Source organism: Camelus ferus, chromosome 15 (genome assembly GCF_009834535.1).
Source record: "Camelus ferus isolate YT-003-E chromosome 15, BCGSAC_Cfer_1.0, whole genome shotgun sequence".
NCBI lineage: Eukaryota > Metazoa > Chordata > Mammalia > Artiodactyla > Camelidae > Camelus > Camelus ferus.
This window is the reverse complement of record NC_045710.1, coordinates 35,159,474-35,179,593: the sequence shown is the minus strand read 5'-3', so window position 1 is coordinate 35,179,593 and position 20,120 is coordinate 35,159,474. Positions and strand designations below refer to the sequence as shown.

Below are 20,120 nucleotides of genomic sequence, written 5' to 3'. Positions count from 1 at the left end.
GGGAATCTTGAACTATCTTAAACAGAACAGACAATCTTTGCTCCCTTCCACATTTGAGGGGAAATAGAGAGCCCATACACCAGGTGAAACAAAAACGTGGTGACAGGGACCAGAGCGAGTGTCATTAGACGAAGTGGTCAGAGGAGCAACTGCCGGAAAAGAGAAACTAGAAGGACTTCTTAGGGCAGAGAAGACAGTTGAAAAACTCTGAAACAATGGGATGTAGAGAGTAGGCCAGGACAGCTAGATCTTTCAACAGCAGAGAGCAAAGACTCATCACAGGGCAAAGGCTCATGGATCAGACTCTTACCTGCAAGGACCCTAGCTCTGAGGAATTGTAATACATAGGGAAGAACGAGAAGAGAGACTTTGGAACACTATAAACTTTTACCCCATGGTGATAGCAATGAATGTTGTGAAAGGTAGTTAAAGTCCAGACGTGTGTGAAAGGTAGGGCCAAGTTCTTGTGCTAAGGGTTTGCATATGAGGTGTGAGAGAAAGAGAAGACAAGGATAACTTCTAAATTTTTGCATGAACAACTGGAAAGTCTGCAAGGAGAGCAGGTTTAGGGAAAGATCAAGAGCTCAATTTTTAATACCTCCACCTGCCTATTAAACAACAAAGGAGAGATTATAAGGAGGTAGTTGAACATAAGAGTCTGGAGTTTAAGGGAGAAGAGCAGCCTAGAGATAAAAATTGGGAGCCATCAGCATATAGTTGGTGTTTAAGTCATAAGGCAAGATGAGTTCACCTACACGAAAGTGCAAATGGGGAAAAGAAGGCTATGTTCTGAGCCCATGGGTACTCCACCAGCTAGAGGTCAGGAAGTAACCAGCAAAGAAGTACTGTCCAAAAAGTTAGGAGACAAACATTACTAGATATAAAGAAAGTCACCAGGAAGATGTAGAAATTCTGTATTTGTCTGTAATAAACTATAATGTAAAAGAATTTTTTAAAAGAGTATAGCTATATACACATATATGTATAGTTGAATCACTTTGCTGTATACCTGAAACTAACACAATATTGTGAATCAAATATAATTCAATTAAAAATTTCGATAATTTTATGTACCTAAATATTGTCATCAAAAATACATAAAGCAAAAATTGACAAAACTTACAGTAGCAGTATACAAATCCAAAATCATAGTTGGATATTTTAATGTGGCTTTCTCAGAGATGATAGAACAAGCAAGCAAAAAATCAGCAAGCATACTGAAGTATTTGAACAATAGTACCAATGAATTTGATTTACCTGGCATCCAATAAGGAGGGGAACTAACTGAAATATATACAGGTGTTACATAAAAGTAATCATTAATATTAAGCAGAGGATTAGCAGTGGTAGGTCACCAAGACTCATTCTAGGACTTGAAGGCAAGTAAGGATGTAGTCTTCCTGGAGCACAAGAACTGGGATGTCTGGTAGCTGCTAGACATTCAGTGGACCTGCCTGATGACATCTGGAGTCACAGAGTAGCTGTTGCCTGAGGTAGAGGAGGAACAAGCAATGCCCTAACTTCACCCTTCCTCCCACCCTCCGATCTACCAGTGCCATTTGCTGAACCCAACTGAAGGTTGATCGTCAAGGTGGTACCTGAAAAATGGAACCTGCAGAGGCCACCTCTCCTGCAATACAGAATAGACATAGAAAAGGGCACAGAATGAATATGAGAGAAACCAGGCAAATGACCAGCACATCACGTCCGTTGCTGGGTACTTCATAGGAAGGGCAATGGGGAATCACTGACTAGCTACACACAGGAAGTTACAATCTAATTGGCATTTTAAAAGTATTATATGCAGTGTAGGTTGTATTAAAGAGAGATGGACATGATAGTTAATTTTATTTGTCAAGTTGACTGGGCCATGGCATGCCCGAGAGTTGGTAAAACATTATTTCTCATGTGTCTGTGAGAGTGTTTTCAGAAGAGGTTAGCGTTGGAATCAACAGACTGAGTAAAGAAGCTTCACCCTCCCCAGTGTTGGTAGGCATTGTCTCATCAGTTAAGGGCCCTACTGGAACAAAAAGGCAGAGGAAAGGCAAATGTGCTTCCTTTCTTCTTGAGCTTCATCTCCTCCTGGCCTTGGACATCAGAGATCCTGATTCTCTGGCCTTCAGACTCTGGGACTTAGACCAGTGGCCTCCATGGTTCTCAGGCCTCTGGTCTCAGAGTGAATTTTAACACCAACTTTCCTGGTTCTCTGGCTTGAAGATGGCATATCCTGGGACTTCTCAGCCTCCATAATTGTGTGAGCCAATTTCCATAATAAATCTCCTATTATACATCTCCATATATCCTATTAGTTCTGTGTCTCTGGAGAACCCCGATATGATGGCCAGTAGAACCGCCTTTATGAGGCTGTTGTGTCTCTCTCTAGGCATAGATTATGGTGATTTAGACTAAAGTTGCAGCAAAGGAGTGGACTGATTTGAAACAGATGTAAAAGTTAGGCTTGGGAGAACAAGAAACTGATGTCCAAATGAGGAGAGGGGGTCAAGGATGACTCCCAGGTTTCTCTCCTGAACAGCAGGGGAAAATGGAGGAGTCAGCTTCTGAGATAAGAAAAACAAATGGGGAGGAGCATATTTATAAGGAAAATGGTGAATTTAGTTTTGATAGTTGCAAGTCATCAAAATGGTGGGATCTGATGGTCAACGGATTATCTGGGGTTCGGGTTCGGAAGTAGGATCTGAACTTGGATTTACATTTGGAATCCATCAGCATATACCTGGTAACTGAAACCAAGGAAGTGGGTAAGATCACCTGGGAAGCTTAGGTACAATCAGAAAGGGGCCTAAATTTCAAGAAACACCAACATTAGAGAACAGATAGAGGAGAAAGAAAACAAAATTGGAAATGAGTCAAAGTAGAAGTCATAAGAAATTAAAAAGAATGTGATGCCAAGAAAGAGTGTGCATTAGAATGTTTTACAGGTGAAATGCAATTGAGAAGTCAAGAAGGTTAGAACTAAGATGTGACTTAAGTGAGTACTGTTTCTCCAGAGATTGGGAAGAAACTGAGCTGGATTATGAGATGAGGAAACAGTGACATCAAGTATGGACAACCAGTATAAGAAGTTTGATTGGAAAAGGGAAGTGACAAATAGGGCAGCAATTATGAGTGGGTTTCACTGAACACCAGGAAGCATTATAAATTTTGGGGCAAGAGAAGGAATGACACCAGGAAGCATTATAAATTTTTGAGCAAGAGAAGGAATGACACCATGAAAACAAGGCTTTGAGAAAGTAATTTTCACCAGACTCTGAGAACATATGGGGTAGCCGATATATATTCACACCCCCAAGTTTCATTGCTCTGAGTGCCCACTGCTTTGACTAATAGGAAATGCAGACATTATAAGATTCTCCTTCACCAAGTGTATCCAGGGATCCCCAAGGGTGCCTGAAATGAATCCATCCTGGTCATCACTTGCCATCATCCCTATCAGAAGCCCTCATTCACAGCCAGCCTGCTAATCCCAACAAGTCTCAGCTGGTACCATTTCAATCTCCTTGCTCCTACCAGCTGGTCATGGTTGTTTTGAAGGTTGCAGCTGCCAACAGCACTGCCAGAGAATCACTCATGTCACTGGTTCTGCTGCCAGAAAGGGTGGGAGTCTGGAGCCCAACAGGCACCTGGTTAAATTGTTCATTGCTGCCTTCCATAGAGACCTCCCCATATACCCAGGCAGAGACTCCTACAAAGCAAGAACAACTGTGTGTGTGTGTGCAATGTTTACTGATAATAGCTGCCAGCCATTAAGTGTTGGCTGGGACATTCTCTACGTACTTTAACTCATGTAATTCTCACAACAACCCTCTGAGGCAGGTATGATTATGACCATTACTATTTTATAGCTGAGGAAACTGAGACACGGGAAAGTGAGATAACTTGACCAAGGTCATGAATCTAAAAGATCGAGGGGCAGGGTACACATGCATACAGTCAAGTCTAGCCATGGACACCAAGCTCATGACCACCACTCTCCATCGCCACTTTGACTTGATGCCTCCGATGCCCACCAGACCCCTCTTCCCTTATGATGTGCTCTCTTCTCATCCTTTTCTGAAATCTGGCTACAGATTCCACCCCAGCTCATCAGATCTATTTTTACATCTGGCTTGATGATGGGGAGGAAATTGTCTTAAACCCTCTGTCCTGTGTAAATTAGTGGGTATCTATTCTATAAATAGACTGTGGAAGGAGAAAGGGCTGCAGTTAAGCCCCAGATTAGCCAAGATGTGAGTATATCCAGGATACTGAGTGGCCTGTTATCTAAATCCTCCTACCACAAACACGAGGGCCAGGGCTCCTACCAAACCAAATATCCTGTTAGCCAAATACTGATCTGACCGAGGTGTGCTGGATGTACCCAAGTAAGAACATCACTACTGTGCCTGCCATTTTTCTAACACAGCAGAAAATATAGGCCCATAGTAATCAGGTTATGTTTACCTTTTCTCCTTATAGAGATATTTCAAGAACCAGAATCCACTCCCTGCCTAGCTATGGCTTAGAAAATCTTAAGAAGCTGCGGGCCAGGTCGACCTACAACTTAAAAAAGCTTCCCAGTCTGGAAAAGTTTGTCACACTCATGGAGGCCAGCCTCACCTACCCCAGCCACTGCTGTGCCTTTGCAAACTGGAGGAGGCAAATGTGAGTCTTCTGGTGTCCATCCCTTGAGTCCCACTGGGGCATTTCTCCAGTGCAGAACTTGGTCCACAGCTTCTACATCTTTGTGGCATGAAGAGAATCTACTTTCAGAGATCTCCCTGTTGAAAGGCCTCAGGCATACTTTAGATAAAAGCTTTAGCATTTTCTTTGAAAAAATGGGCTTACAAGAGAAGGCTACCTCCACGGTAGACCTCCTATCAAATACTGAATGAGAGAACATGAAAAACTCCAAGCATGGTGCCTGGCTCATAATTAATGCTTAGTAAATATCTGTTCCCTTTTTCCTTTGTACCAACATGGATTTATCCTTCAAGTCCCAAACTCTGTACCCCATCAATGTGCCAGGGCCCGTCAAAGTCAACTTTGAAGGGGAGAGGCATAAATCCCATATCAGAGACACCCACAACACAGTCCAACCACTCTAAACCTCTCTAATCCATCTTTGGAGATTAGCACCTCACAGGGAGGACAAATATTGTAACATCTCTTCACTTTGGCTTTCTAGGCTGGTCAGGTTCGAGGAAGCCCCTATGTAAGAGGGTAATACAAATAAAGCCGTGTCCCAGTGGTTAACTGGTTAAAAAGTTGAAGTTATTGTAGACAGGTTCTGGAGACAGTGGACAGTGAGTACTTTGGAGATTATACCGGATATTTAAAGGATCCACTGGAGGTATAATCCACTAAATATCAGGAGTTCTTACAGCTTTCTCCCTCTCCTGAACTCACGGATACAACCATCCCATGCAGCTGCATGCAGTCACATGGTACCTTGTCACCACTGCTGTACAGTAGCCCAGCACTAACACGGCTTCTGTGGCATTATTTCACCAGTTTATGCAGTCTCTTCTATTATTCAGCCTGAATATGTGACATGTCCTCTGTACTAAAGCAAAATAAAACAAAACAATCCAACAGTACACACCCTAAAATGTTCTCAAAGTAGGGAGTCCACACTCAGACCCCCTGGAAGGATCTGCAAGGAAGGGGCTACTTTTCAGAATAAGCACTCATCATTGAGAAACCATCCAGAATAGACACTCCTCACAGATGAGCTCAAGGGCCAGAGAATTTCTTCCTAATGACTAGAATTTAAGAGCTTGGGCTGAGGCAAAAGGCTTGCCTCTTTGATATTCTGGGAAGTTATTCCAGCCAGGGCAAAGAAAGATACTAATATCACCGCCGATTTAGTTCCACTAAATACCCCTCAGGAGAAATCTCAGAGGATGATCAGGCCACTGTAAGAGCTGCACATGGTGTGCTGTCTGGCCCAGCACCAATTCACCATTCTCTTTCTCTGTTGCTCAGACTTCTCTGGTCTTGCCACCTCTTGGAAGTACATATGTAGCCTCGGGGCTCTCCCAGCTAGAAATCCCCAGGTCTGCCTTACATTGTACCATGACCTGAAGCATTCCCTGATCCCTCCAGACCACCTGGCTCTTACCTTCTCTAGGTCCCTATTCTAACTCACCATCAGGGCAGGTCGAGTGCAGTCAAGGAGAGGCCCAAGCCTCTTCTAGGAAGACATGCCACGCTGTAGTAACAAAAATCGCAGCGGCATTTAGTCTTTGTATTTAACAAATTCACAAACAAATCTATATGCTTGGGCTATTTAGGAGAAAAGTGCAGGATTTATTTTTTAAATGTTATCATTCCATGGTATACCACAGTAGGTGCAGTTTGGTAATGAAATTTGAGTTTAAAGTTGTATGATGAAATTGTTCACCCAACCCTCACTTGGAAATAATGCCTCCAAGCGTAAATATTAGGCCCTTGGGATTGTGAGATGGCCAACGGCCCTCCTGGACTCACCAAAAGACCTTGTCAACCACACCCCTCATGTGTCCCTCTGTTATTTCCCTGTCATAGTTCTCTACTCATCTTGCAGTGCTATTTTGCCCTTGTTTTATTCTTTAAATTTTTCTTGTATTTAGACCTTTTCTTCACAGCTAGATTTTAAACTGATGCACTGTGGCACATGTATTAAGTACCCACATAGGATCTACACCCCAGCGTGAACTTAGTCAGTAGCCACCATCACCTGTCTTTCAACTGTCTCACTGCCAGGCTCTGTAATACTTTGAACCTTTATCTCATTTAATTCTCACAAAGGTAACAATGCTATTTTTATTCCCTTCTCACAAAAGCAGACACTGAGGCTCAGAGACAATAAGTAACTTAACCAACACCAACTGAACTCAGATCCAAACTCTCTGGTCTGTCTGCCTCCAAAGCTCAGACTCTGGGCCACTATGCCATGCACTTCCCAGGTGTCTGTTCACTGATTTATCGGGGCCCAGGAGTACCACCTTTCTAAACTCACCTGAAACTGAATTCCCAATTCTTAATGATACTTAGGGTTGGCCAAGTTACTGCAGATGCAAGACTTTATTTCCCTCGCTAACATTTTTGTTTCTATCCTTCCCTTAAAGACATGCATTGTTTACATTTCCCCCACTGGGTCATGTCACTGGGTCACTTCTGTTTCAGGAAAGGGAAGCAATATATTTAAAATATGTTGGTAACAGCATCAACAATAAACATCTTCACAGAAGCCAACAGAAGCCCTGGGAAGTGAAGGCTGTGTCTAGATGGTTAGTCAGACCCGTTGCAATGAACACAAATCACAGTCTGCAGGCACCAGGTTACTTACTTTCTATTCCTAGAACTGGGCTGCCGCTAATCCAATGACAGGGTTTAGGAGCTGGGAGTTAGAATGAGAAACAGAGTGATTCTCTGGTCCTCTCTTAGCCTGTCTCTGAACTTGCCTCATCTTTCTTGTAAGATCTCCGACTAAACCAAAAGATTTCCTGCACATCTTCAATTATGTGTATATTAATTGTTTAACCTCCTTAATGCAACCTGTGACTGAGGTGAGAAGCCCTATCAGTCTTCAAAAAGCAAACAAAAAAATGACACCTTCTCCAGGAAAAACAGAGTCCCTTGGGCCAAGGGAAAATGACTTCTGGGCAAGTCTGCTCACTTCCTTGGAGGGGAGAAAATAGGGAAGAGGGTTCTCACTAACAGCCCCTTCTCAGAAGTTGATGCGGAAGAGTTCAGTCCATGTCCATTAGCACATGTGGCCAGCCATCATCCTTTTGTAACCAATGGAATCTTTGCCTCCTCCACTCACCAGCCACCCTCCTTATGAAGGAGAAGGGAGGTCTTTGATGAGTTTTAACACTCACTTTCCCACTCACTTATTAGATTATGTTAAGGCTTGAGAGAAATTCAGTCACTTAACATCGCCATGAGCTTGTCCTTAAGGAAGGGAGGGAGGGATTGTGTGTGTGTGTGTGTGTGTGTGTGTGTGTGTGTTTCCATCCCAAAAAAAGATCCAGTGTGAAACAGCCCCATTCCTTAAGCCTTTGCTTCAAAACAGAACTACCACCCTCTGTCTCTATGTGCATTATCCACTTGTCTGGATAAAATATTTATCGTCTGGCTTTCATTCAATCCCTTCTGGAAGTGCTTCTATTCTGTTGACAAGGCCTCTTGTACACTTGGGTTTAAAAGAAAAACTAAGACAGAGAAGTGAGCCCAAGAAGAGCCATCTCTCCAGGGATGAGTTACAATCTCAGAATATATTAGGCCCCGTGCAACCTGCATTTGTTTTCTGGAGCAGTCACTAGTGAACTATTTAATATGAGAGTGCCAGGCTTACCTTGCAGACAAATACATGCCTGAGGCCTGTTGTGGCCCCCAGGGGAATGAAATAATAAAGAACAGGGCCCTCAGTAACATTTCAGGCAAATTAGCAGACCTCCCAGTAGCCTGAGTATCAAAGAATCAGGGACAGGGCTGACTGGGAACTAACTACAGCCTCTGATCTTCTGATTTACGTAGATAAAGTCAATTTTTATTTGAGTCAGAAAACAATCCAGATCGTCCAGGACTGGAGTTCAGAGTAGAGGAAGGGGGCTATATCCTACTCAGGAATAGTAAGAGAGAGCTGAATGGAGATGGGGAAGGGAGAGGGTGGAGTGGATATCAGGTCTGTAAATTATCTGCACTTAACAGCAAGGCTTATCTAGTCCCAGGCGCCTTCCTCCCCACATTCAGGTTGTGGCCAGATGGTTTCCCCAGTGGGCTGTCCAACTCTAGGAATATACACACGAGTTATTCTGTTCATTTCCAGTAAGCAGCATTAACCCTTGAGCTTAGCCTCAAGGGTAGACAAACTGTTATGAAAAAAACAAAACAAAACAAAAAAAAAACAACCTCAGGAAGAAACCCCATTCTCTATTCTGTGTCAAGACAGTGATACATTTGCCATTCTGGATCTAACATGTTGATTCAATTCCTTTTTGTATTTTTCTAGCTCCAACCTTCATCCAATTTGCAACAAATCTATTTTAAGGCAAGATGTTGATGATGTGACTCAGGCAAGGGGTCACAGAGTCTCTGTAGCAGAAGAAGATGAGTCCAGTTATGCCAAAGTATTTGACATGATGTACAGTGACTTTGACTATGACTTATGCAATGAAGTGGTTGATGTGACTTGCTCCCCCGAGCCAGATGCATTCAATCCGTGTGAAGATATTATGGGGTATGATATCCTCAGAGTCTTGATATGGTTTATTAGCATCCTGGCCATCACTGGGAACATCATCGTGCTGCTGATCCTGATCACCAGCCAATACAAACTCACAGTCCCCCGGTTCCTTATGTGCAATCTGGCCTTTGCCGATCTCTGCACTGGAATCTATCTGCTGCTCATAGCATCCGTTGATATCCACACCAAAAGCCAGTACCACAACTATGCCATTGACTGGCAAACTGGAGCAGGCTGTCATGCTGCTGGCTTTTTCACTGTCTTTGCCAGTGAGCTCTCAGTCTACACTCTGACAGCCATCACGCTGGAAAGATGGCATACCATCACCCACGCCATGCAGCTAGAATGCAAAGTGCAGCTCCGCCATGCTGCCAGTGTCATGCTGGTAGGCTGGGTCTTTGCTTTTGCAGTCGCCCTCTTTCCCCTCTTTGGCATCAGCAGCTACATGAAGGTGAGCATCTGCTTGCCCATGGATATTGACAGCCCCTTGTCACAGCTTTATGTGATGTCCCTCCTTGTGCTCAATGTCCTGGCCTTTATGGTCATCTGTGGCTGCTACACTCACATCTACCTCACAGTGAGGAACCCCAACATCATGTCCTCCTCTAGTGACACCAAGATTGCCAAGCGCATGGCCATGCTCATCTTCACGGACTTCCTCTGCATGGCACCCATCTCCTTCTTTGCCATCTCTGCCTCCCTCAAGGTGCCTCTCATCACTGTGTCCAAGTCAAAGATCCTCCTGGTCCTGTTCTACCCCATCAACTCCTGTGCAAACCCCTTCCTCTATGCCATCTTCACCAAGAATTTCCGCAGGGATTTCTTCATTCTGCTGAGCAAGTTTGGCTGCTATGAAATCCAAGCCCAGACTTACAGGACAGAAACCTCATCCAATGCCCACAAATTTCATCCAAGAAATGGCCACTGCCCTCCAACTCCCAGGGTTACCAATGGTTCCAATTACACACTTATCCCCCTAAGCCACTTAGTCCATAACTGAAACACAGTGTGCAAATGTTTCTGAGTGTTGCACAATAATTATGTCTTGCCTTTGAAGAATATGTCATGGCATAACTGACAAGAGTATTTCTACATAGTTCATCAAATTTAATCTTCCTGGCACATCTATAAGGTAAATTGGTCAGAAACTATTAACTCTGTGTGATAAATTAGGAAGCTGAAGTATTAATAACAACATTAATAATTAAAATAATGTAATACTACATCACATTTGTTTTCTGCTTTGTAATGTTCCCAGTCCTTTTGTTCGTATCATCTCAACTGATCCCTATAAATGTCCTATTAAATAGGCAGAACAGGGATTATTCTTGGAATTTCACAGATGAAGACACCAAGACTCAAAGGGTTAAGTGACTTGTTCAAAATTGCTTGATTTATAAGAGGCAGAGCCAAAATTAGGTGTTCTGACTCCCAGAGAACTTTCAAGAGATGCAGCACAATGTTCATTCAATCAGTCAATCAGTCACTCAGCAAATATTTATTAAGCACCTATGTGATGGCTTTGTAATGTGTCAACTTGAGTAGGCTGAACTACATTTCCCAGAATTCCCTTTCTTATATGTTCCCTATTAGGGTGGGTCCCAGGGAAGATTCTTAGGAAAACAGGAGGGCAGAAGGGAAGCTGCAGCCACTCTGTCACTCACACACTTGTTGCTCATTGGCTGATTTAGCTCACTGCTGTGAAGCAGCAGCTGGGCCCACAATTGCTCCACAGTCCCCTGGATCCTTCTTCAGGTTCTCTACCTCCTGAGCCAGTTTTGTGTGTTTAGGTCCTTGATGAAGAAGCTCAGAGTCTTCAGAACACTTTCATAACCAAGGTCAGAGGCAACAAGAACAGAAATGGAGCTCAGGTGGACCTTGTGGGGTTTCATCTTGTGCTTGTGGTTTCAAGCATGCTTGTGATCCTCCCTTCATGACTACCTGCCCTGGGGACCTCAAGTTCCTGCATCAGATGAAAACATCCTTACAGAGACTGCTTAACCAACCTCCACAACTGTGTAAGCCAGTTCCCTGTAACAAATGTCTACCACATGGATACATACATGCATACATGACTGGTTTGGCTTTAGTTGAATCCTTATTGATAGAAGATACAACCTATATGGCATGCATATGGATTATAATGTAAGAACATAGCAGCTTTGGAATCAGAGCTGAGACTTTATTCTTGCTTCATGGTAAGCCAGGACTCCTCCTCTCTAGGCTCAGTTTCTTCCTTTCTTCCCGCTTCCTCTGTAAGCGGGAGTTAGTTATAATATTTAACTACTGGGCTTATTATAAGAATTGGACAAGAAAATGGGCATAAAGCACCTAATGCTGTAACTGGCTTGATAAATGCTAGTTTATTTCCCTCCTCCCAGATCAATGCCTGGGCTAGTGCCTAGTTCTCCTGACCCATGATCTAGGACTCATTCTGTTACACCATACTGTTCCTAATAAATAACTATATTTCCCATATCTATTTTCATCAATGACCTCACCTCGATAATCTGGATCATAAATGCCAACCACAAATCCGCATCAAGCACTGTGCTGTTGCCAGCCCACAAAGCTCTGAGTCTCCTCTCAGAGTCCCCCTTCACATGTTGAAGCCAATCCTTCCTCCTCTTGCTCCATGGTAAACATTTCAAAAGTTGGTCCCAAATGCATTAACAAAGAAGTCCTTATACGACTGAAGAAAAAGTGATCATCTCTGCCTTTATGACCAGACACCATCTTGATTTATTGTGAGTACTGAGTGAAGATTATAATAATTATCCTCGGAAATAGTTGAGAGCTATGCTGGTCAGTACAGGAGCCACTAGCCATCTTGTGGCTACTGAGCACTTGAAACATGGCTAGCCCGAATTGAGACATGCCGTAAGTAAAAGACACACTGGATTTCAAATACTGAGTGCAAAGAAAAAAGAGAACTATAGTATCTCAATAATTTTGATATTGATTATATATTGGAACGGCACTATCTTGGACATACGAGATAAAGAGATTTTAAAATTAATTTCACCTATTTCTTTTTACATTTTTAATGTGAGTACTAGAACATTTAAAATTACATGCATGGAGCATGTTTATGGCTCATGTTAAATTTCTATTGGAGAGCACGGCTCTAGAGCTGTATGAAAAGAAAGGATTTTCACTTAGCATTTTCCTCCTGAGGTCCCCTTACCACACTGCCACACAGTTAGGTTGTCCCACCATCATCTGCAATCATTTTTCTTCTCTGTTCATGGCCAGAGGGAATGTATTTCTGAATTTGGACTCTAAAGCAACTAGCAGCCAAATTAAAAACAGGATACAGTATTAATTATTTCACAACATAGCTGTCGATAAAACACTGGTTTAACAGATAGTGGTTCTGAGAGTCAAGAATATATTCACAGATAAACATACCAAGAGAAGCTCAGAAGACTTTTATTCCATTACTGTCACAACATTTCCTGGTAGGAGATAAGACTTTTCTCAAATAAGCAAACATATTTATAGGTAGCTAAATTCAGCGTTTCTAAACTTTTGGATAAGTCCTAAAGGAAAAACACTTTCTCCATTTCCTGTATTTGAATAAAAACAATTGGAGTCCAGTATTATCAATCACGATTCCCCGTAAACAATGATTATACGGGTAACACCTCTAGTCTGTACTTCCCAGCGTGGTGCTTCAGTACCAGAGTGGTGACCCAGAAAAGAAAAAGGAGGAGGAAAGAGGAAAGGCAAAGGAAAGAAAACACAACCAAAAGACGTGTCAACAGGTTATTATTCCATGATGTTCTTTTTCTAAAACTTTTATTTCTACTCTTGAACACCATAAAGAGGGCCAGCAGAACTCCCAGAGATTTCTTAAAGTACCCATGCCTCCAGATGTGATGTTCAAAACATTAACAACTGGTACAGCCCAGGTACTGATCTCTCAGCATGAACTCTGGCAGTGAGCAATCCATGTGGCCCTCCTGGTACAAAGTGAGTGAACACCAGCCCTGCACATTTACCTCCCACCCCCTGACTTCAACCTGGACCTACTCCCAAGTCTCTTTCCTCAGGCTTTAACCCACCAACAACTCCTTCAGTTCCACCCTGGCCAGCTTCTCATATCACCTTCCTCCTCAACCCCCTTTCCTCCAGATCCTCCTTTACCAAATCCCAAGAAGCTGTCAGACAATATAGGACCCTCCTTGGAGGGGTCAGATCAAAAGAGACTAAGTAAATCCAGAAGCTTTTAGGGAACAGAGCCAAATGATAACTGGGTATGTAGATTAATAATTTTTATTTTGCCACATACTGAAGCAGTAATGGGGGGATGGGTAATGATACTGTCAACTATATTTCACTACAGGGCTCCATGTATTAAATATGAGGTACCCTTCAGACGCTGTTTCTGGAAGGGATACAGGGAGGGAGAAATAAAACAAGAGGAAAGGTCCTTCTGTGCTTGCATCGTCAAGATGTGATGGATCTTACTAGAAGTCATACTCTGCCTTATTTAGGCCAGAATATATAACATTCATCAGAAAGTCAGAAAAAGATCATTGAGACTGATTTTTTTATCCTAGTGTGATAGACACAAGCCTTGAGTTTATAAACTTTGTTTCATTTTATCAGAAAAGTTTACAAAAACAAAGAATGAAGTTTCAGATTCTGGATAGTAATCTGGATGGAGAAAGAAGGCAGCATTAGAGAAAGAAGACAAGTACATAGAATGTTTGGTCAATTGAATATATAACATTAAAGAAATTAACAAAAAGTCAACACAATATAAAACTCAACCACGAGGTTATGTTTGCTGGTTCTCATAAAAATCTTTTCAGCTGCAAGAAGGAGAAACTCTAACTAAAAATGTCTTAAACAATAAGGCCAATTATATAAAATGCTCCAGACATGGATGGGCAGCTCAGGGGTCTCAAGAACCCAGGACCTGTCCATGTTTTTGCCCTGCCTTCCTTGGAGAGTTCAGCGACGCTTCTCTCAGGGTAGCAAGGTTGCTGTAACAGCTGCAGACAGCATAGGTAGGCATGAACAAATCCTGAGACAAAGCAGGGAGATCTTTCCTTCCATGCATCTCTCTTTTCAAGGAAAGACAATTTCTTCCCAAAGACTCTCAGTGAACATTTCTTCCTACCCGCTATCCAAGAATGCTACCCTGGCTCTAAGACAGGTGGGAGAATGAACCTCTGCCACATTTAGCCTCACTAGTGGAAGGATGGCTCTGCCAGCCAGGAAGGCAGAAGTGGATACTGCAGTGGGAGGAATGTTGGTAATCTCATCCTTCAACCTGAGTCAACCCAAATCTTCTCCCATGGGATGAAAACCACGAGGTTCAGGGTCAGGATGCTTATGGCACCTTCACACCTCACATTTCGTGCCCCCAACCCTCTCCCCTCCACTTCTACCTAGAGCCTAGAGTCCAGTTCCTCCTCCCCATGTTAATCTGTTCTCCTCCTCCCTGGAACAAACTCTACAAGTTTCTTGGAACTTAAAGCAACCACTAGAATCAGACATTGCCCAATAAATGCCCTGTTTGAGGCAAGATATAGAAAAGAAAATGGAGAAAGGATAAATAAAAGAAAAAAAAAGAAAGAAGTGAAAGAAATGCACCAGGATAGGAAGAAGGGAGACATGAAGAGTAGAGAGAGAGAAGGGGGGGACAAATTAAACAAAAGAGGAACATGGAAGGGAACCAGGCCCTGACGGTGTTTCTTTGGGCTAGTACTTGCTCATTTCGGTCTTAAAACTCTTTCAACTTGTTGCCAAGAGTTCTACTCAAAGCACTAAATAAGCTCAGCCTTAGACACCAGTAGAAAGGTCCACTGGTCATACAATGATGTTTTGACTTCCCGGTGCCCCATGTACCATGATCTGGATCCCCAAGATCTAGTTTAAAGGATGAGTAATGGAAGAATATTTCTGAAGGTCTTCAAAGCCTGAATGTTTCACTTCAGACATTAACGTAAGGGCAGCTGATCTTTTTCAAGTTCTTCATAATACTCTATTCTCTCCGACAGCATTATCCACAGTCCCTGAGAATTTTGTTCTGGGGTAGATATGTCTCAAAAGTGCTCTCAATCCCAAAGGTTGTAAGAGAGCACCCCATTTGTGCACTCTTGCTTCCTTTTCTTCTATTTTCTTTACTACACAGAATTTATGAATCTTGACACATTTTTTATAAACAAATACAAAAAGAGAAGGATATAAAAATCATCTTATTTTTAGTGCTATTTTCCACATAATAAGATGCAAAGAACATTTTCTGCTCTGCATTTAGAGAACTTTCAGGCAATCTTTCCCCCACGTAGCATTACCTAGGATCATTTCAACTTCCAGGTATTAATGAGGTGTATAAAGATGAGGTTTGGGTGGAGAAGGTTTTAAGCTGTTTCATAAACAGCAGAAGGTTTCCTGTCTCCAAAAAAATGAATCTACCAAATAGTTATATGTTTCTGTTTTCCTTTAGGTATATGTGTGGGGAGTGGGGATGGAGAAAGAAAAGAAGAGAACTAAAAAAAAAAAAAAATGCCAATAAGAATACACTGCCTCTGTCTATAAAGTGATGGGAACCCTTCAAAGGACACATCCCTGCAGAAATCCTGACAAAATTCTCTCCATCTATTCCGAGGACTGGGTATATGGGATTGGGTGCTTAGTTTAAAGTAAGAGTAGATACACTCTCCAGAGACAGAGTGCAAGCCATCTAGGAAGACAAGGGAGTGAGAGGCCATGAGGCACAGTGTTGATAGTTTTTATGAGCTCGGTAACTCCATATGCTTAAAGGTGGAAGGATTATTCCAACTACTTTTGAGGAAGGGACTGGGATTCCCAAAAACTGGGCCACTGCCCACTTGTTGACCTTTCATGGTCAGCCAAGGAATAGTCATGGCGCCTGTTGGAGTGCCATTTACCATGCTTATATATTACAGTGAGCATATAATGAAGTTCAAGGTCTACTGGAAGTCAAATCTCCCACCATCTTGGGCCTCAAGACCTACTGGGAGCTGAATTTTCTACCACCTTGGTGTTAACTGCTGTGTCATACCTTGAACGTCTGTGCCCTGCCCCTTTCCTTCCTGTCTCGGTAAGTACTAATGACAAGACACAAACCAGGGAAGCGAGAAAAGATACAAAATACCAGCGAATAATAAAGGCCTCCCTGAAAAGGTGACTTTTGACTAAAAATAGGAAGGAAGTGGAAAGTGAGACAGGTGGATAGTGAGGGAAGGTTGCTCCAGGCAGAGAGAACAGCAAGCTCACAAAAGTCCTCTGCCTAGGACAAGCCTACTGTGTTCTAAAAATAAGGTCAGTGTGGCTGGAGCAGAGAAAAGGGGGCTGGAGAAAGCAGCAGGGGCAGGGACAAAAAAGACAGGGAGCCAGATCATTTCAGTAACTTCATCTCTAAAGAGGTGAAGGAGAAGTGGCAGAAAAATATCAGAAAGGCTATAGCAAATATTAATGGAACTAATGCGTGGAGACTGCCCAGCCTAGGGTTAGGGTTAGGGTTAGGGCTAGGGTTAGGGTTAGGGCTAGGGCTAGGGGTAGGGCTAGGGGTAGGGCTGGAGCTACGATGAGGGCTAGGTTGAGGGCTAAGGTTATTTGGGTTAGGGTTAGAGCTATGTGAGGGCTTGGTTGAGGGCTAGGTTGAGGGATAAGTTGAGGGTTTGGGTTAGGGCAAGGGTTAGGACTAGGGTTAGGGCTAGGATTTGGGCTAGGGTGAGGGTTAGGTTTAGGGTTAGGCCTATGATGAGGGCAAGGGTGAGGGCTAGGGTTAGAGTTACACGAGGGCTTTGCTGAGGGCTGGGTTGAGGGATAAGGTTAGGGTTTTGGTCCGGGCTAGTATTAGAGCTAAGATTAGGGCTTGGCTGAGAGCTAGGTTGAGGGCTAAGTCGAGGACTACAGTAGGATTAGGGTTATGTCTAAGTCTAGATGAAAGGTTAGGGCTAAGCTTAGGCCTAGATTTTGGTCTAGGGTTAGGCTGAGGGTTAGGGTTAGTGTTGGTTAGGTTTAGAACTAAGATGAGGGCTAGGTTGAGTGCTAGGTTGAGGGCTAAATTTAGGATTAGGTTTACGGCTACAGTTATGGCTAGGGTTAGGACTATGGTTAGGGCTAGAGTTAGGGCTAGGAGTTGGGGTAGTGTGAGGTTTAAGGTTATGGCTAGGGTTAGGGTTAGTGATTGGGTTAGAATTATGGCTAACATTAGAGCTTAGTTGAGAGCCAGGGTTAGGGCTTCATTGAGGGCTATGGTTGGGGTTTGGGTTAGGGCTAAGGTTAGATCTAGGGTTAGGGCTAGGTTTATGGCTATGGTTAGGGCTAGGGTTAGGATTATCAATTGGGTTCAGGTTAGAGCTCAGATTAGGGCTTGGTTGAGAACTAGGTGGGAGCTCAGTAGAGTGCCACAGTTAGGATTAGGATTAGGGCAAAGTTTAGATCTAGGGTTAGGCCTAGGGTTAGGTCTAGGTTTAGGGCTAGTGTTAGGCTTAGTATCTGAGTTACAGTTAGAGCTAAAATGAGGTCTAGGTTGAGGTGTAGCTTGAGGGCTTAGTTTCAGGCTAGCATTAGGGCTATGGTTAGGGCTAGATTTAGGGCTCGGTTTAGGGCTACAGTTTGGGCTAGGGTTAGGGCTAGGGGTAGTGTTAGAGATTGGGTTAGGGTTAGAGATAAGATTAGGGCTGGTTGAGAGATAGGTTGAGTGCTAAGTTGAGGGCTTTGGTTAGGCTTAGTGTTAAGGCTAAGGTTAGGGCTAGGGTTAGGGCTAGTGACAGGTTTAGGGTTAGAGCTAAGAATAGGGCGTGGTTGTGAGCTAGGTTCAGGGCTAATAAGAGGGCTATGGTCAGTGTTAGGGTTAGGGCTAAGGTTAGATCTAGGTTGAGGTCTAGGTTTAGGCCAAGGGTTAGGGCTCAGTTTAGGGCTAGGGTTAGGGTTAGCGACTGGGTTAGGGTTAGAGTTAAGATTAAGGCTTGGTTGAGAGCTCGGTTGAGGGCTAAGTTGAGACCTACAGTTAGCAGTAGGGATAGGGCTAAGGTTATATCTAGGGTTAGGGCTAGGTTTAGGCCTAGGTTTTAGTCTAGGGTTAGGGCTAGGGTTAAGGTCAGCATTTAATTAGAGTTAGAGCTGATGAGGGCTAGGTTTGGGCTAAGTTTAGGGCTATGTTTAGGGCTAATATTAGGTCTATGGTTAGGGCTAGTGTAAGGGCTATGATTAGGGCTAAGGTTAGGGCTAGGCTTAGGGTTAGCATTTGTCTTAAGGTTAGAGCTACAATGAGGGCTTGGTTGAGGGATAAGGTGAGGAGGGCTTGGGTTAGGGCTAGTGTTAGGCATCGATTTAGGGCTACATTTAGGGCATGGCCTGGGCCCTTTTCTCTGAAACAGTCATTTCACAGTGAAGCATAAGAGGGCATAAGTGCCCTCAGCCCTGGGCTGTGAGGTCCTTGCCCTGGGCACCACACTGGAGAAGGCCCCACTCTGGGCCTCCTCTAGCCAGGCCTCACTCATAGCCAAGGAGGCTAGGATTCATGAGGCCAAAGGGATATGACCATCCAAGCCTGCACTGAATTTGCTGGCACTTGGGACTCCAAAATCCCCTGCACAAATTCTCACGGACCACCTTGTCCTTCCCACAGTGAACCACACCCCTAGTGTGCATACCATAAGGCCTGAGGATCACTGTTTGTAGTGTGTTGATGGAGCTCAGTTGTGCATGCTGGGGTTCCCCATGCTGGATAGAATCAGATGGGAGGAGAAGGAAGGCTCTATCGGACAGTATCTCCTTACCTGAATACTGCAGATGTAAATGATGGTCCGTATGAAGAAATGGAAATGCACTGACACCTTCCCATCCCTACTACTGAGAAAACTACTCAAGGTTTTCAAAGATTTTTTTCCCCCAGATAAAGTACTTTTTATTTTTATACCAAGTATTTTAATATAAAAATTATATAATATACAACCTGCAATCACAACAGTATCCACGTAGCAGTGAAGGGATGGAGTGTAGCGGGAAGCATGGCAGTGGGAAGGTAGGTTTTCTGCATCCCTACTGCTTCCCTTGCATACAATCACTCTGTAGTCCTGTGAGAGCATGAGGTTTCCCAACCTTAAGGGCAGATCAAGGCAGCGTGATGCTGACACTGAGACAAACCAACATAAGGGGAGAAAAGCAGGTCCCTCCAACATGCCATTTCCCCACCATGGCAGCTTCCAGGTAAAGCCAGATCCAGTTAGGAGGTAATAAGATAGATGTGACTGAGAGAAGAATCAACCATCATTCCTTAGCATCCTTCTGATCACACCTTTAGAAACAGAGTTTTCCAGGAATTGTTGGATTGAAAAGACCTAAAAATTGTCTTAGCTCTTCTGAGCAGGCAGGTCAGTTTTGTCACCTTTACTTGTGACATCAACACTGACCTGACTCTACCCTTCAGGGAACTTCACCTTATTTATCAAAACCCTTGGTACCTAACTGTCTCCACGTTGTTCCCTAGTCCTACACCTTCCTGGTGACTTCAGCAACCTCATGAATTCCCCCAGCGTGGACCCTAGCTTCACAATGTCTTGACTTACACAGGGCCTTATACCTTCATGGACTTTAGTAACATGCAGCCACAATACTGATCTTTTAATTTCCAGAAATAGCTCCATTCTTCTGAAGTCTTCCCCCTTCAGAAACCTGATTCCTGACTCTCTCACTATTCTACTGCCTTTCTCAAACTTTCTTCCTGAAACCTGCCTTGTCTCCCAGGCTGTCATAGGGAAGTAGGGGGTATAAGAAGTAATGCTAAGCACAGAAACAACACACAGGAGTCGATGGAATCCACTCTTGACTCTTTTAAAAACAACTGTTTATTTTTTCATTGCTTAAAAATCAATACCAAGATGTTCAAACTGTAAAG

At 43.4% G+C, this 20,120-nt stretch overlaps 1 protein-coding gene across 4 annotated transcripts in view; it reads left to right on the top strand.

The window, feature by feature from the left end:
- The window catches only part of FSHR (follicle stimulating hormone receptor), a 152,678-nt gene extending 142,221 nt beyond the window's left edge, over positions 1 to 10,457 (top strand). For 3 of the 4 annotated variants that reach the window (XM_032497495.1, XM_006185785.2, XM_032497496.1), the window contains 2 exons: positions 4,477 to 4,662; positions 8,999 to 10,457. In XM_032497495.1, the coding sequence (XP_032353386.1) occupies positions 4,477 to 4,662; positions 8,999 to 10,232 (1,420 nt within the window). In that variant the 3' untranslated portion in view covers positions 10,233 to 10,457. The remainder of the gene's footprint in view (positions 1 to 4,476; positions 4,663 to 8,998) is intronic. The other variant, XM_032497497.1, reaches the window with a different exon arrangement.
- The last annotated feature ends 9,663 nt before the right edge of the window (positions 10,458 to 20,120 follow it).